This window comes from Phaseolus vulgaris, unplaced genomic scaffold (assembly GCF_000499845.2).
Source record: "Phaseolus vulgaris cultivar G19833 unplaced genomic scaffold, P. vulgaris v2.0 scaffold_13, whole genome shotgun sequence".
Taxonomy (NCBI): Eukaryota; Viridiplantae; Streptophyta; class Magnoliopsida; order Fabales; family Fabaceae; genus Phaseolus; species Phaseolus vulgaris.
In genome coordinates, this window is record NW_027174082.1 from 949692 (window position 1) to 965640 (window position 15949).

At 43.9% G+C, this 15949-nt stretch overlaps 2 protein-coding genes across 2 annotated transcripts; both read right to left on the minus strand.

The window, feature by feature from the left end:
* Nucleotides 1–5168: 5168 nt before the first annotated feature.
* LOC137816933 (uncharacterized) lies at nt 5169–6224 on the minus strand. Its single transcript, XM_068620108.1, has 2 exons — nt 5922–6224; nt 5169–5507 (listed from the first exon to the last, which is right to left on the minus strand). Exons 1-2 carry the CDS (start codon nt 6222–6224, stop codon nt 5169–5171), a joined length of 642 nt encoding a protein of 213 aa, XP_068476209.1.
* A 5138-nt stretch (nt 6225–11362) lies between these two features.
* LOC137816906 (3-hydroxy-3-methylglutaryl-coenzyme A reductase 1-like) lies at nt 11363–15602 on the minus strand. The gene is made up of 4 exons (XM_068620076.1): nt 14160–15602; nt 13137–13318; nt 12396–12742; nt 11363–12064 (listed from the first exon to the last, which is right to left on the minus strand). Exons 1-4 carry the CDS (start codon nt 15185–15187, stop codon nt 11810–11812), a joined length of 1812 nt encoding a protein of 603 aa, XP_068476177.1. The 5' UTR covers nt 15188–15602; the 3' UTR covers nt 11363–11809.
* Nucleotides 15603–15949: the final 347 nt, after the last annotated feature.

Genomic DNA, 15949 nt, shown 5'->3' on the forward strand with positions numbered 1-15949 from the left:
CATACTAGCCTTGCCTTGTAATACAAGGAAGAGGTCCTTCTTTCTGACCTCGCCCTAGCCGTATAGAGGCAGGGAAGGATTCTAATTGGTACCTACTTTATTCTCGACCTTGGCTTTCCCACGCAAGAGGATGGCTCACTAAGAACCACACTATTCCAACCCAAGGGAGATGCTTGTTTCACCGGTCTCGTCCTTGCCGATAGAGGCAAGAGAGGGTTTTTCTGGTGAACCATACTATTCTCAGCCTTGGTAAACTCACACAAGAGGGAGGCTCACGAAGAACCATACTATTCCCAATCTTGGCGTATCAAACCAAGGGAGAGGTTCATTTTACTGACCTTGCCCTAACTATACAAAGGAAGGGGAGAATTTTAACTATTGAACCATACTGTTCTCGACCTTGGTGAACTCACACAAGATGGAGGCTTGTTCCCGCCGGTTGACCTAAATGTCTTTGGGCGTCTCTGATCACTTCGCGTCCAAGAACCCTCTGCTCCTACGTCCCTCTCCTCCGATGGAAACACCTGAAAACAAAGAGACAAAGGGCGCCCTCGCGGCCATTTGCACTTCAACGCTCAAGTCAAACTCTTGGGCAATGAACACCAAATTCTAATTCTCAAAGCACTGTGTGTGTTCTCTCTCTCTCTCTCTCTCTCTGTGTGTGTGTGTTGCTTCTCTTATAAATGCGTAATGCGTACTAACAAAAATGTACCTTGTTATGTCTGTTATTACCCGTTATATACCTTTCAATGCCTTTGCCTCTCTAGCGAACTGTGACTTAAACATGCTGGAGGCGCGTCCCAACGACACTATCACCCAAACTTACGGCCATCTAGTGTGTAAGACTACCCTGCCGAAGTGCAAATGGCGCGGGATGACTGCTTGAATACCAACCCATGCACCCAATCTCTGAGTCGTCCGCTCTAAGGGTTCCCTACCTTACTCACGTTCCATGCATGCAGATCACCCCTGGGATGTGACCCTTACGAGTCGTCTCTTTCCTAGTGGCTCTTTAAGGGTGGTGTGTACTACCGCGTTCCCTACACCCCATGCACGGATCCTTCGTGATCTGGGCTTCCCTTTACTGGTAACTGGAGTGTGGCTTGGAAACCACCATTTTTGGTACATCCTTTACTCTCGGGGTGCCGAGGCCCGAGGACTCCACGCCCTGCCTCGATGTCGCCCCCTCCTCGGCTCCCCTTATCCACGAAACTAACGAGACTCCGCTATGTCCTGCGGACCTCCCAGTGGACCCAACCTTCGGGGCCCCACCATGACTTTGGTCAACGCCCGAGTCCGAGGACCGGTCGGTACACAAGCCCCCCAGTCTCAAGCTGTCAACTTGTTCAGCGAAGAGACTATAGCCTCGCCCTATCGACCTACGTGGCTCCCTGTGACAGGACGTGTACAGTGCACCGAAGTGACGCTTTCCTGTTCATGCTTTAATCAGCACACACGTGTCTTAATCAGGCGGCTGGGACTTAACATCGCTTGCGCTTCTCAAGTTTACGTCAAGTCTTTCAAAAACGTGCGCTTCATGCACTGTTCCATCACTTGAAACTTCTCTTGCACTCTTCATCTTCTCCTTCGAGCTCCCTAGATTCCTTTCTTCGCAAAAATCAGAACTTTCGCTCATCAATAATCAAAGGTATGATTTTTCTACATTGATTGCTCTTTACTTCTGATGTGCGCACTGATAACTGCCTGAGACTGTTTGAACTTCCACATTTTAAGTTTTCTACTGCATCTTCTTCATTCCCCTATTTTTTGAGTTTCCTACGAGGGTAGGGTTTTCTAGGTTTCGTTAGTTTCACACCATAGCCCCCCCTTGCTGAACCTTTGCTTTCTTCTTTTCCTTGTTTTTCCTAGCTTCCTTCATCAAGGCTCGAACGAAATTCACTGCCAACTCTCCTCCTCCTAGCGTCAACTATAAGCCCTTATACCCTTGGGCTTCCAACGAGCTCCTCACTGAAACCTTCTCCTTCACCTCTCTCGCTGATTGGAGAGCGCACTTGGACAACGAGCCTGACTTCAAGCGTAGGGCGTTCGGGAGAGAGTGTGATGCTTACATCTCGGTTCATCCCTCTATAGAGGGCGAACCCATGTGCATAGACAACCGCGCCAACGATGGTGAACTGTTCTTCTTCTTTTATCAGACTGTCTTCAAGTGCATTAGGCAGTGCCTCCCCTTCAACAGCTTCGAAAGAGAGTTATTAACTGAGATAAACGTCGCCCCTGCCCAGCTGCATCCCAACAGTTGGGCCTTCATCAGGGCCTTCTCCATCCTTCGTAACTACTTTGGCCACGCCCCCTCCGTAGATGTCTTCCTCCATTTCTTTAAGCCCAAAAACCCTAGGAAAAACCTCTGGGTTAGCTTCAGCGGGGTGTCAGGAAAAGTCATCCTTACCCTGTTCCAACAGTCTTACAAGGGATTTAAGGGAAAATTCTTCAGGGTGTGCTGCTCCGAGCATGACCGCACCGCCCTAGACAGATTTCCCTTGTAATGGGTGGGGAAGTTAAAACTTAAGAAGGCCAAAACCTTGGATGAGCTTTCTTCTACCGACCGCGAAGTATGCCAAGTATTGGCCAGCTGGGGTTGATCCTCAACACCACAGAGATCATCAAGAACGAATACAGCCCGACTGGGCTTGCTGGTTATATTGGTATAGGAACCCTTTCCTGATCCTCCTCATGCACTACTCTGTCTTTTGTTTGCTAGCTTATACTTGTGCTGATTTTCAAATTCTTCCTTGTTTACTAAGTTCTTAACTCTCCTTCTTTTGGTGCAGGGATGGTGTTAAACGCAAAGAAATGGGCAAGACTCGTTGAGGTTCTATCCCTTCGTGATGACGCTGCTGCTGGTGCGGGCACCTCAGCACCCACTGCCCCACCTGCCACCCAAACCACTCCTGCCCCACCTTCCATCCAAACCACTATTGTTCCTGCTTCCTCAGCCCCCCTTGCCGCAATCCCCTTGGCAACTGTCGGGGATTCTCCACCTCCAGCCCCCCTTGAGGAGGGCGAGGGGGTGGTGAACATTGCTTCTGACGATGAGGAGGCTTTCTTGGATGGCCCTGTCTTCAAGAGGTGCAGGGCGGCCACAACGACCACCTCCTATTCTTCTTCAGCTGGGCGCCTTGCCTCGTTCAGTGATAACCCTCCTAGCGCCTCCTTTCCCCGAGGCCCCCTTGCGCTCGAGGGTGGAGGCGAGAGCGTGCCTGAACCGGCCCCTGCTCCTGCCCCTAAGCTTCCCCTGGTCCTTCAACAAATCCTGAAAGGTTACTAGAAAGGGGCCATGAGAAGCTCCACCTCGAGGCAGTGCAGGAGAACTTGGCTTTCACCCTTGGTGAATTCTTTGCCCAGGCCAACACCTTCTCCCATGAGGCAGAATCAAAGGCTAAAGAGCAACTGGCCTTGGCAGAAGAACTGGCCCTGGTGAAGGAGCAACTTGCAAATCAGGTTTAGGGTTTCTTCATCCGTGAGACCGCCCTGACCCAGAAGTTGAGTGCCCTTCGACAGGCCGATCTAGAAGCCAACAAGAAGCTCCGTGACAAAGGCTAAGAGTACACCACCCTACTGGGTAAAGTTGTGCCACTACGTGCTCAGGTGGTGGAACTTCAAGAAGAGGCTACGACCAACAAAGCTAAAATGGCCAATCTTAAAGAGCGCTCTGTTGATCGGGAGGTGCAACTGGGCAAGGTGGAGGATGAGCTCACCGAAAAAGCTGAAGCCCTTGAGAAGGCTAAGGAGGAGCTCACTGTACAAGCTGAAGACTTCAAGAAAGCCAAGGCGGAACTCCTTGACGATGTTGCCGACGCCTACGCTGCTGGGTTCGAAGGTGCCCTTGCTCAAGTTGCTTGCAAGCATCCTGAGATGGACATTTCCCCCTTCGCAATGGCGAACCACATCGTTGACGGGAAGATTGTGCCAAGGCATCCTCAGAAGGAAACTGCTTAAATCTTAGGCTTCAAAACTGTACCCTTAAAATCATTTATGAATTTATGCAACTCACTCCTTACTTTCCTTGCTTTATTCATCTTTATTTGTCGAGGACTGCATCTTTAACTTGTCGCTTTTACTAACAGCGTTCTGATGCTAACACCATACAACGTCTTTGACAAACTTCAAAACTTTGAACTTTAGGTAGCACGCTTTTTCGCCCTCTGCCTTAACTTCCTAACGACCTGTGATGGAAGTGAGCATGCGTGAACCTTCCACTGTCCTTACTTCAACCTCTTGCTTGGACAAGGAAAACTCCTTTCCTAATACTTACTCATTCTTTGCGGTCTCAAGGTGTCTAGCCTCAAGACGCGTTACTGGCCTTGCCTTTGCTCAGAGACAAAGGAGGACTTAACTGGTCGAACCCTGTTGTCCGTACTTGGTGCCCACACTTGAGGAGGAAACGTCCTGAAGGAAGCTGCCACTCCCTCTCGAGGTGTCTAAACACCTAGATGGTTGGTGCACTTGGCGCCCACGCTCGAGGAGGAGGCGTCTCGAAGGAAGCTGCCACTCCCACTCGAGGTGTCTAAACACCAAGACGACTGGTGCACTTGGTGTCCACGCTCGAGGAGGAGGCGTCTCGAAGGAAACTGCCACTCCCTCTCGAGGTGTCTACACACCGAGGCGACGAGCTCATCACCGGTTGAACCTTGCTACTCGCACTTGGTGCCCATGCTCGAGGAGAGGCGTACCATAGGGCACTGCCACTCCCTCTCGAGGTGTTTAAACATCAAGGCAACGGGTTCATTTCTAACTGAACCGTGTTGTTCGCGCTTGGAGCCCATGCTCGAGGGGGGGGGGGTGGGCGTCTTAAAGGAAGCTGCCACTCCCTCTCGAGGTGTCTAAACACCAAAGCAATAAGCATTGTACAAAAAACTCGAGAATACGTATACTTGAAACGTAATTTTTATTGGGTGACCTCGTTAAAAAACCCTTAAGAAGGGAAAAAGAGTGTCCCCTTAAACTTTGTACAATGCTTGAGTTTTTAACTGAAATAAAACTTGAGATAGGCTGCATTCCAAGTACGAGGAATGACACCTCCCTCCAAGGTCTCAAGCTTGTACGCCTCGTTTCCCAAGACTTATGTCACCCTAAAGGGGCTTGTTCTCCAACTGGTATGGGTGGGCCTTCCGCATTACCAGGTCCGCGACTAGGAACTGTCGGGGCTTTTACTTGGAACTGTGCTTGTGCTCCACCCTTCTCTTTACTGCTTCAGCTTTGATTCTTGCCTCCTCTCTGACCTCGTCCAGCAAATCCAGGTTCACCTTTCTTTCTTCGTTAAACTCCTCAGCCACGAAACTTTGAAAACGTGGCGAGCTCTCCTGAATATCTACCAGAATCATTGCATCTGACCCGTACACTAAGCTGAAGGGTGTCTCTCTAGTGGTGGACTGAGGCGTGGTGTGGTAAGCCCACACTATTCTGGGAACCCCTTCCGCCCAGGTCCCCTTAGCCTTCTCGAGTCTCCTCTTCAGACCCCTGAGTAGGACTCTGTTGGCAGACTCAACCTGCCCATTTGTCTGAGGGTGCTCAACAAATGCGAACACCTACTTTATCCCGACCTCTGTGCACAGCTTGCCCAACTATTGGCTTGCAAATTGTGTGTCGTTGTCAGAAACAAGACGTCTCGGCACGCTAAAGCGACATACTATATTTTTCCACACGAAGTGTTGTACCTTGTGAGCTGTGATTTGCGATACTAGTTCAGCCTCAATCCACTTCGTGAAGTATTCGATGGCCACTACAAGATACTTCATCTGTCTTATCGCCAATGGAAAGGGCCCCAGAATGTCGATTCCTCATGTGTGAAAAGGCCACGGGCTGTAAATCGATCTCAGTTCTTCTGGTGGCGCCTTGTGCCAATCGGTGTGCTGTTGACACTGCTTACACCGCTGGGCATACCTCGTGCAATCTTCTCTTACTGTAGGCCAGTAGTACCTTGCACGGACAACCTTTGATGCCAAGGACCTACCGCCAACATGGCTACCACAAATTCCCTCGTGGAGCTCAGCCATTATTCGTGAACACTGGTCTCCGCTCACACACACTAAGATTGGGTGAGTGAACCCATGCCTGAACAGCTCCCCATCCACAAGGGTGTACTTGGCAGAGTTTCTTTTTATCTTCTTGCCCTCCTCGGGCTCCAATGGGAGTATCCCGTCAGCCAGGTAGCGCTTGTAGGGTGTCATCCATGTGTCCCCTTCCTCAACTGTGCATACCTGCATAGGATCCCCCTCTCCCAGCGAGACCAGGTAAGCGCCTACACTGGGCGTCCTCAGCGTCTCCTGAGTCAACGACCGGTGACTCCTCGCCCTTCCCCTAAATGTACTAACCTAATGAACGCCTACCATATTATCGGCGACAAACGACCATGGTGTTTTGAGGGTTTCTTGTATCACCGTCCTCTGCCTTCCCCCTTGCCTGAATTGGCCAGCTTGGCTAGCAGGTCAACTCGGGCATTCTGCTCTTTTGGGACGTGCACCAGCTCAAACGCCGTGAACGCACTCTTCAAGACTTGGACATACTAAACATCGAACTCCGAGAGCTTCACTGCCTAGTGCACCATTCTTCCTGCCACGTCTGGCTTCTACAACATTTTCCGGATAGGTAAGTTCGTCATCACTACCACTGTGAAACTCTGAAAGTAATGAAGAAGCCTCCTGGTCGAGAATACCACGGCCAGGCTGCCTTCCTCAGGGCCTGGTACCTCACCTTTGGCCCCTACAATACTTTGCTCACAAAGTATATTGGTTTTTGTACCTGGTCCTGCTCCTGAACGAGGACTGAGCTGATCGCCCGCTCTGTCACGGCAAAGTACAACCGGAGCGGCACGCCCAACTGTGGCTTGCACAGCACGAGAGGAGCGGCCAGATACTCCTTTAACTTGAGGAATGTCTCCTCACACTCTGCGGTCCACATGAACCGGCTGTTCCTTCTCAAACACTGGAAGTAGGGGTGGCCCTTGTCCTTGAGAAAGAAAGGCGCCTTCATAAGGACCCTCCCATTACATATTGGAATGATCTTAGGGGAGCCGTAAGACGCCGCCATATTCCCTCCTACTACAATAGGAAGTCAATGGACAAACTCCAAGGACTTCATCAAAAAAATCTAAGTGTAGAAGAATATTGGAAAACGATGGTGTTATATATAAAAAGGGCAGGGATTAACGAAAACAACCATACCACCATATCCAGGTTTTTAAGTGGCCTCAAACTTGAGATAAGAAACAAAGTTGAACTTTTACCTTATAGAGATTTTAATGACTTGATTCAACTTAGCATTAAAGTTGAAAAACAAATTTTGAGAAAACAATCAAGTCAAAAACAAAGTTCATACTTTGTATCTATGACAACGATGAGTTCCAAAGAGGGGAAGAACATATAAAAGAAACATCTCTAGAACTTTCCCAAAACCTATCCGAGCATATCTCACACACTCAAGCTAGAATAAATCAATGTTTAGAATATATTGGTAAAGGTCATTTAGCATCTCATTATTCCAATGAAAGATCTATGATCTTAAGGAACAACGCTAACACTAGTAGCCAAGAAAAAGAAACTAGTGAGAGTGAAGAAAATGAGAAAAAAAAGAAAGAAATAGAAAAGCCAAGTGAGGGGTTGTTTGAAAAATAAGAAGAGGAATCTAGAAAGAATGAGGAATATCTTACAACACCCCTTACAAGCATAGTAAAAAAAGAATCTTTAAAGAGAGATTGCATAGGTAAATATGTAGTAGTTTATGATTACCTAAGCCACCTTAGGGAAGTTTTCTTAGTGCTTAGAGCTAATAGTTTGTTTGCTAATAGTGATAAATGTACTTTCTGTGTTGATAATGTAGTGTCTTTGGGTATTATAGTTAACAAAAAAGGGGTACATGTTGACCTCGAGAAAATCAAAGTCATCCAAGAATGGCCAACACAACAAAATGTAGGAGATGTTAGGAGTTTTCATGGTCTAGCAAGTTATTATAGGAGATTTGATCCTAACTTCTCAAGTTTAGCTTCACCACTCAATGAGTTAGTGAAGAAAGACACTCCATTTTGTTGGATGGAGAAGCATGAGCAAGCCTTTCAAAGGTTGAAAGCTCAACTCAACAATGCACCTATTCTAGCATTACCAAACTTTGTAAAAACTTTTGAGCTAGAGTATGATGCATCAGGAGTAGGAATAGGTGTTGTGTTGTTGCAAGGTGGGCACCCAATCACATATTTTAGTGAAAAACTTCATGGTGAAACCCTCAACTACCCCATCTATAACAAAGAGCTTTATGCACTTGTGAGGGCCCTGCATGAGTCTTTAAAATATCTCAAGAGTCAACACAAGTTAAAAATACATACAAAGTGGATGGGATTTCTTGAGCAAATTCCATATGTTATCAAATACAAGAAGGGCAATACAAATATTGTGGTGGATGCTCTATCAAGGAGACATGCCCTCTTTTTAAAACTTGGAGCCCAAATTCTTGGATTTGAAAACATACCTAAACTTTATAAAAAAGATCAAGATTTTGCACCCATTTTTGCTAAGTACCAACATAGAGCACATGGAGGGTTTTATGTTTATGAGGGGTACTTATAAAGAAGAGAAACTTTGCATACCCCAAATAACACATAGAAAACTCCTTGTAAATGAGTCACATGAAGGAGGATTCATAAGTCATTTTGGAGTTGATAAAACTTTTAAGCTTTTGAAAGAAAAGAAAATTATGAACTCCTCCCTAAGGAAATATTGTAAAAAGTTGCCAAAAACAATAGAAAAACAAAAAGAATGGCAACTTCATAAAACTGGTTTTTATATTGTTGAAACTAACACATTTGCTTTGTTTGATGATTACCATAGATGGACATTTGATCCAGGAGGACGAGCATAGTTGTCAAAGCCAGAGGCTGCTATTCGAGATCGACCCTATAGATCTGAGGATAGATTTTCTCAAGAAGGAGGAGATGATGGACACTGTCCAGCCACATACAGTCCCCTACTAATGATGAGGACGAAGCCTTGGATTTGAGGAGAAATCCTTTTCAAGAGGGAGGAGATGATGGAAGAGGCCCCAGGACCAACTCTATTGAAAGGCCACCAACATGTCAAATGGAGTTAACCACTAGAGTTATGGTCAAGATGAACCAAGGGGACGCATTTTACTAGAGTTATGGTCAAGATGAACCAAAAGGACTTATTTTACATGCCATAAACTCTAGTACAGAGTTGCATTTTATTTCTTGTCAAAAATTAGCATAGGAACTTTATTTGTAATTTTTCTTAGAATTAATTTTGGCACCTAAAACACCAACCTAGGTAAACTTAGAGTTTCTAAAAACCTCTAAATTTACCCAGGCCGGTCTAGAAAGCACATGGAGGGGGTGAGCATACAAACTAGACACGCCCCTCCCCATGTGCTCATTTAGGCTCCACTTTTGGGAGGGAATTCATTTGAATTTCCCTCCACTTTCTTTTGAATTTCCAGCCCTCTAAACACTATAAATAAGAGGGCTTGGCTCTTGTATTTGCAAGATTAATATACTTAGTGAATTGCTGCCAAATTGTGTCAATTTCACTTCTTTCCTAAAAACCTCTTAGGTTAGGCTATTGACATTCACAAATTCCCCCTTTCCAAGTAGAGTTGGCCTCACCACTCTTAATCCCTACCTTTCATGCACCTTCAAGGTCACCACCACTCTTAGGAGGACCTTGCTTCGTCTTCAATCCATGATGTTTCTGCTATTCACCACAATTTCTACAATTCATGAAGGCCTTTCTCCATCAAGTTGAAGTGTCTATATTTGTCCTAGAGGACCTATCTTAGAAAAATCCTGGACATGTTTGGCATGACAAACTTGAAACCTGTTCCCACACCTCTTACTTCCCACTACAAGTTGAGTGCTGAACAATCTGCTAAGATGACCGAGGAACAACGTTATATGGATGGTATTCCATATGCAAATTTGATTGGTTCAATAATGTATGCAATGGTCTGCAGGTGCCCGAAGATAACTTATGTTGTGAGTGTTGTTAGCAGGTTTATGTCTAACCCTAGGAGAGCACATCGACAAGCTCTTAAGTGGATCCTTCAATATTTGAAGGGGTCACTTGGAAGAGTCTTGGTTTAGGGTGAAGCTAAACGATCTGTCAAAGATGTCCCCATAGGGTTTGTAGACTCGTACTTTTCTAGTGTTTGGACACTAGAAAATCTCTCACTAGTTATGTGTTTAATGCTTATGGTATTGCCATTGGTTTGAAGGCTAGTCTCAAGAAGGTAGTGACTTTGTCAACCACTGAAGCTTTGTGGCTAAAGGGTTTAGCCAAGGAGGTGAAGGTGTAAGACCAAATGGTTACTATTCACTGTGACAACAATAGTCTTACACAACTATCAAAGAACAAATTTATGAGATAACAAAGCACATTGATGTGAAGCTGCACTTCGTGAAAGAAGACATTGTTTAAGGATCTGTGAAGGTGGCAAAGGTCTCAACAAATCACAATCCGCTAATATGATCACGAACGTATTTCCTGACAACAAGTTCTTTCACTATTTGAATTTGTTTGAATTTAAGCCGGTTGATGGTTATTAAGCCTGTAATGGGCTTAGATAAATTTGGGTGTTTTACCACACAAGAGATTTGTACTGAACCAAGGTGGAGTTTAGTGAAGATTTGGTTTAGATAAAACCTAAGTTCAAGTTCCTAGATCGTCCAAAGGTGTTAGATCATCTAGTAATTTAAGATCGTCCATCCGTTCGTTATCTTATACTAGCCTTATATCGTCTAGTGGTTCGTCGTCATCATATGAGTATTAGAATTGTCTAATAAGTTAGCCTTCGTCTATGAAGAACTTAAAGATTAAATATTGGATGATCTGTCTCTTTTTTCGAACTTTCCTGTAATTTGTTGTCGTCTCATGTTTATTGTAACTAAATCATTGTACACGTGATTAGTTCTTATGATGAAACTTTGTGTTGTAATATCAAATATTATTCATAGTAAATTTATGTTCGTGGATGTAGACTAGGTTTTCAGTCGAACCATGTTAAATTGTTTGTGTGATTCTTGATACTTTGTTCTATCCTATTTTACATTCTTCTTTCCTGAAATTGATTTTTTTTTTCCGTTTTCATGTTAAGTTTGAGGATTTGTCGGATCAATAAATTGTGTTTGTGCTCTACATATACATATGTAGTGAAGTGTTTACCTTAGATTATTTTTTTTATATACTAAAAAAACAATGCCTTAATGAAACATGATGTCAACCAAGGTAGGCAAGTGATTCCAAGGACAAAAAAGAAAAAATAATGAAACATGACAAATAAATATTATTGTTAATGCTTCTGGAGATATGAAAATAAGCATAGAAAACATGGATAGAGTATCTTTAAGATCCACCAAAAGAAACGGGAAATTATATTGAATAAATGGTCCAATGTAATTGATTGGTTCTAGTGAACAACGTGACAGGAGAAAAGCACGAAACCACCCAGGTTCATGGTCCCCCATAGAAACAGAAGTTTAAGAGAAAGTGGTACAATGCTGAACATTTGTTGTTTAGAATTTTAGTACATAACAACAAAAGAAATATCTAAGGTCTTGGAGAAGATAACTAGGCTACCAAACTTGTACAGTGAAGGAATGGTCCAGAGGGGCTCACCAAAACTTTCTACTGTACAATTAATGATACATTCAAAGACATCAATACAAGCCAAGAAACTTCACATGGGTGACAGAAAAGTGCTGTCTTCCACTTCCCTCTCAAATCCTGACCATCAAAGAGTCCCATTTTCACTTTTGGCATCACGAGTAAAGGCTAGAACCACATGCTCCTTAACTTTCTTGTCTGGATGATACTGTAGACATATCTCTATTTGATCTGTTGTATTTCATGTGGCTCTTCACTAACTGCCCTGCAGCTATAGCAGACATCAGCGACAGCTCCCCTGCCAGAACAGATCCAGCAACAATGGTGGCCAAAAGCCTCGAGTTTGATCCTGGTGAATCCTTGCTTGCACCCTTCACACCAAGAAGATTCAAGCATGCAGATTGAGATGGTAGTTGAGTTCCACCCCCCACTGTACCCACCTGAAAGGATCACGAGTCTTGCACAAACTTAGCAATTGAATTGAAACATTAACTACATAAAATTCTCTACAAAGACTTGTAGAGAAGAAAATAATAAAGTAAAATGAATTGAACAAACCGAACCTAAGATCTACCGAGCAATTTTAAGAAGTCTTCATTTAACTTTTCCAAAAGTTATTCACCAAAAATTGAAGTGTATATGATTTTAACTTATAGAGAAACAGTATTTTATCTTTTCTTGTTTTTTCTCCTTTAAGTACTTAAAGAGAAGTTTATCCAAAAGATTCCTTGTAAGATAAAAATAAATTTCTATCAGGGTGCTAAAACTAACCTCTATTGAAGGCATGGTCACTGAGATGTGAAGGTCTCGCCCATCATTCACAGCTTCCATCATGGTTATGCAATGGGAACTCTCAACATTCTGTGCCGGATCTTGACCAGTGGATATAAAAATGGCAGAAACAATGTTGCTGGCATGAGCATTGTATCCACCAAGAGCACCAGCAACAGCAGAGCCAGCAAGATTTTTTAGCATGTTAAGCTCAACCAAAGCTGCCACATTGGTCTTCAACACCTTTTTCACTATATGTTCTTTGATAGTTGCTTCACAAACTACTGACTTCCCACGTCCCTCAATCCAATTTACCGCTGCAGGTTTCTTGTCCGAACAGTAATTTCCTGAACAATAAAATCAATATATAATTATAGAATTAAATATATTTTCCGTCCTTCTACTTTCATGCAAAATTGGTTTTTCGTTGTATATTTTCAGTGAAATTGGTTTTTAGTCCCTGTATTCAACCCTAATTAATATTACATTTGAAGTCCAAGTAATCAACAAATATAGTTTCTCTCTAGGCACAAATATAACCAAAGATTATCTAATGGGGTCCACTTCGATATTCCCCTTTGAAAAGGGAATTATTTCTCTAACTTTTCAAATTATGACAAACTAATGAAAGTTACTTTTAACTGACAACTTGAAGGACAACCAGATTCAATGTGGCATAACCTCAAGTTTGTTAATGAACATTAGGGGTACCCATTTAGTGAAAAAGGAAAAGAAAATTACCCGAGATGCCAATAACATCCATATCAGGGAAATCACTTTGAAGGAAATCAAGAACATTCTGAACCCCTTTGGAAACCATGTTCATTCCCATGGCATCACCCGTACTACTGGTAAATCTAAGATAAACATTCTTTCCCGCAATAGAGCACTTAATGCTTTGAAGCCTGCCAAATCTACTTGACCTGTAGCACAAGCAACAAACATCAATTTCAGTAAAAATTGAAATAACCCTGTAACAAACAAATATTTTAAAAACTGCAATAAATGGACTCTACCCTCTACTACTAAAGAATCAGATCTAGTTCTTTATTCCTTATTTATTCTATCCCAATTCATAGCAATAAATCCAAACTCTGAAGACGCACTAGAATAATGAAACTCACCAAACACCAAAAACATAACATAAATAAATACAAATTCATAAGATTAAAGGGACAGAAAAGAGAAAGAGAAATTGACAGCAATAAATTTCTTACTCCCTACACCAAACAAGATTCCCAGCCCAAAATATCATTCAACTGCAGTAGGGAAACTGTCCAAAAAGAAAGGAAATTCATACATCCAAATTTGAAATAACAATTAGTCAATTAGGGTATAGATTATTGTAAGTTCAGAAACAACCCAAAAAAGGTTACAGAACTTAGTTTCCTGACAGATAAATCAATCAGCATTTAGCATGACCCCAATCAACAAACAAAAATGACACTGATTTGGAACAATGGATTTCTTAACCCATCAACCAAAAAACCTGTACTAAAAAATAAATCAACATCAAGCGTAGCATCACATTAACCATCATTACTCATGAAACATTTTAAATTTTGACTAGTTCAAATCATGGAGAAAATCATTCCACTTTCAAGGAATCAATTACCTTTAACTTCCCATCTAGGTAACTCCACATTTACAAGCGAGACTCAAACTATGATCAGAAGTAAATAAATATATGGAAAAACACAAAATAGAAAACAACAATCCCCTTTTCCTCCACCAACACAAAAAGCCATAGAAGAAAACACGGACTTGTTGAAAACGACGGCCAAGGTATCAAAATTGAGAGTATCTTCCATAAAGAACTTCAACTCCGCAGCCCTTTTTGCCGTCGCGAATCTCACAACCGGCGCCCTACTCATCCCATCCCTCAGAATCACACTAGTCGCCCCACCGGACGCGTAGATCGCCTTGCACCCTCTGTTCGTGCTCGCCACCAGACACCCCTCCGTTGTTGCCATCGGCACCGTATACTCCGCCCCATCCAGCAGCAGCGGCCCCGCCACTCCCACCGGAACCTGCACATACCCCACCGGCATCTCACAGCACTGCCCGAGAATTGCATCGTAATCAAACCCCTCCAGAGGCAGTCCTCCCAACGACCGTCCCGTAGTCCTTTGAAGCGCCTCTCGCCGGATCGCGGCAGCCCTGCGACAATCCCCGAGACGCGATTCAAGTGAGTACGAGGGAACAGTCCCGTTTAGGACGGAGCCAATGAAGACGTCGTCTTCGTCATGATAGACTCTGTCAATGGAAGAAACCAATTCTTTCACCATTGGTTTCACGTTTTGAAAAGAAGGTTGTATGACTCTCTTCCCCTTCGTGACAGAATCGACCATGATGTCATTGTCGACCCCGCACGCAACCAGTTTCACTGGTTCCGTGCATAGAAGTGGAGAAGGTTGTGCAGCTCCCTTGGTTATCGAGTCGGCCATCATGACGTCGTTTTCTTGACCGTCGACTTTATCGAAGGAGGTGCATTCTGATGGTTCTTCGTCGTCGTCGGCAGGACGGACAACGAAGGACTGGACGAAGTGAATGCCGAAGAAGCCGAGGAGGTAGATGACGGAGGCGAGAAGGGCGAAGATGGCGGCTATGTCGGAGAGGGAGAGGAGGTGGAGGGGGGAGGAGGAAGTGATCTTGTCGCGCCAGCGGTTGAGGAGGTAGTAGGCGACGGAGAAGAAGAGGGTGAAGAAGAAGGCGTTGGTCAGGTGAAGAGGGAGGGGGAGGGCGTCGGAGGCCTTGGCGGCGGTGGAGGAGGATCGACGGCGGAGTTCCATGGAGGGGAGAGAGGCAAGGAGGGTGAGTGAGTCAGTGAGTGAGTCAGTGAGAGGGTGAGTGTGATCAACTACAATGATCTCTCATACTGCACACGTGCTCTTCGACCCTACTTTCTCTCTTTAATAAAACAAACAACAAGTCTGAACCATCATTTTGTTCCTCAATTGTCACTATTAATTGGTATGCTTTGAATATATCTTAATTTTGTTACCAAATATTAATTTGTATTCAGGAGTGTAAGAGTATGACTAATATTTTATGTATTATTCTCATTTAGTTTCCATTTCTTACTTTATATTTCTTTCTTATTTAGAGAGTGTTGAGTATGTATACACATACAAAATATTACTCAGGTAATTTAGGTATTTTTGGTGTATTTGGACTTTGGGTGTTCCGAAAGTATATTTTTTATTGTTATTTTAAATATTTATATAATAGTTAAGTTGTTCTTGCTGGTTGATTCGGTGGCCGGTTGACTCGAACGGCAGTTTGAGGCCCGCCTGTCTCCTTCTTGAGTCAAACTTCCTTGGGTAGAAGAATGCTTCACATGTAAAGACAAAAGGGCGCATTTACGGCCGTTTGCACTCCGACACTCAAGTCAGTAAGGGCTAAAGAAATAGTAATGTGTGTAAAGCAGTTTCAGTCTTAGAAACGGCGTACCTTGTTAGGGTTCTTACCACCCTATTTATAGGTTGTATCTAGGGTTACTTCTGTGATGCTCCCACATCTCTTAGTGGGCTTAGGGTTCCTGGGAGAATGTC

Coding starts and splice junctions, on each gene's coding strand:
- LOC137816933 (XM_068620108.1), bottom strand. CDS start 6,224: ATGCAGGTATGCACAGTTGAGGAAGGGGACACATGGATGACACCCTAC. Junction 5,508..5,921: donor CAAGGTACTACTGGCCTACA/GTAAGAGAAGAT, acceptor ACAAATGGGCAG/GTTGAGTCTGCCAACAGAGT.
- LOC137816906 (XM_068620076.1), bottom strand. CDS start 15,187: ATGGAACTCCGCCGTCGATCCTCCTCCACCGCCGCCAAGGCCTCCGAC. Junction 13,319..14,159: donor TTGGCCGTCGTTTTCAACAA/GTCCGTGTTTTC, acceptor CTTGTGCTACAG/GTCAAGTAGATTTGGCAGGC. Junction 12,065..12,395: donor TGACCATGCCTTCAATAGAG/GTTAGTTTTAGC, acceptor TGATCCTTTCAG/GTGGGTACAGTGGGGGGTGG.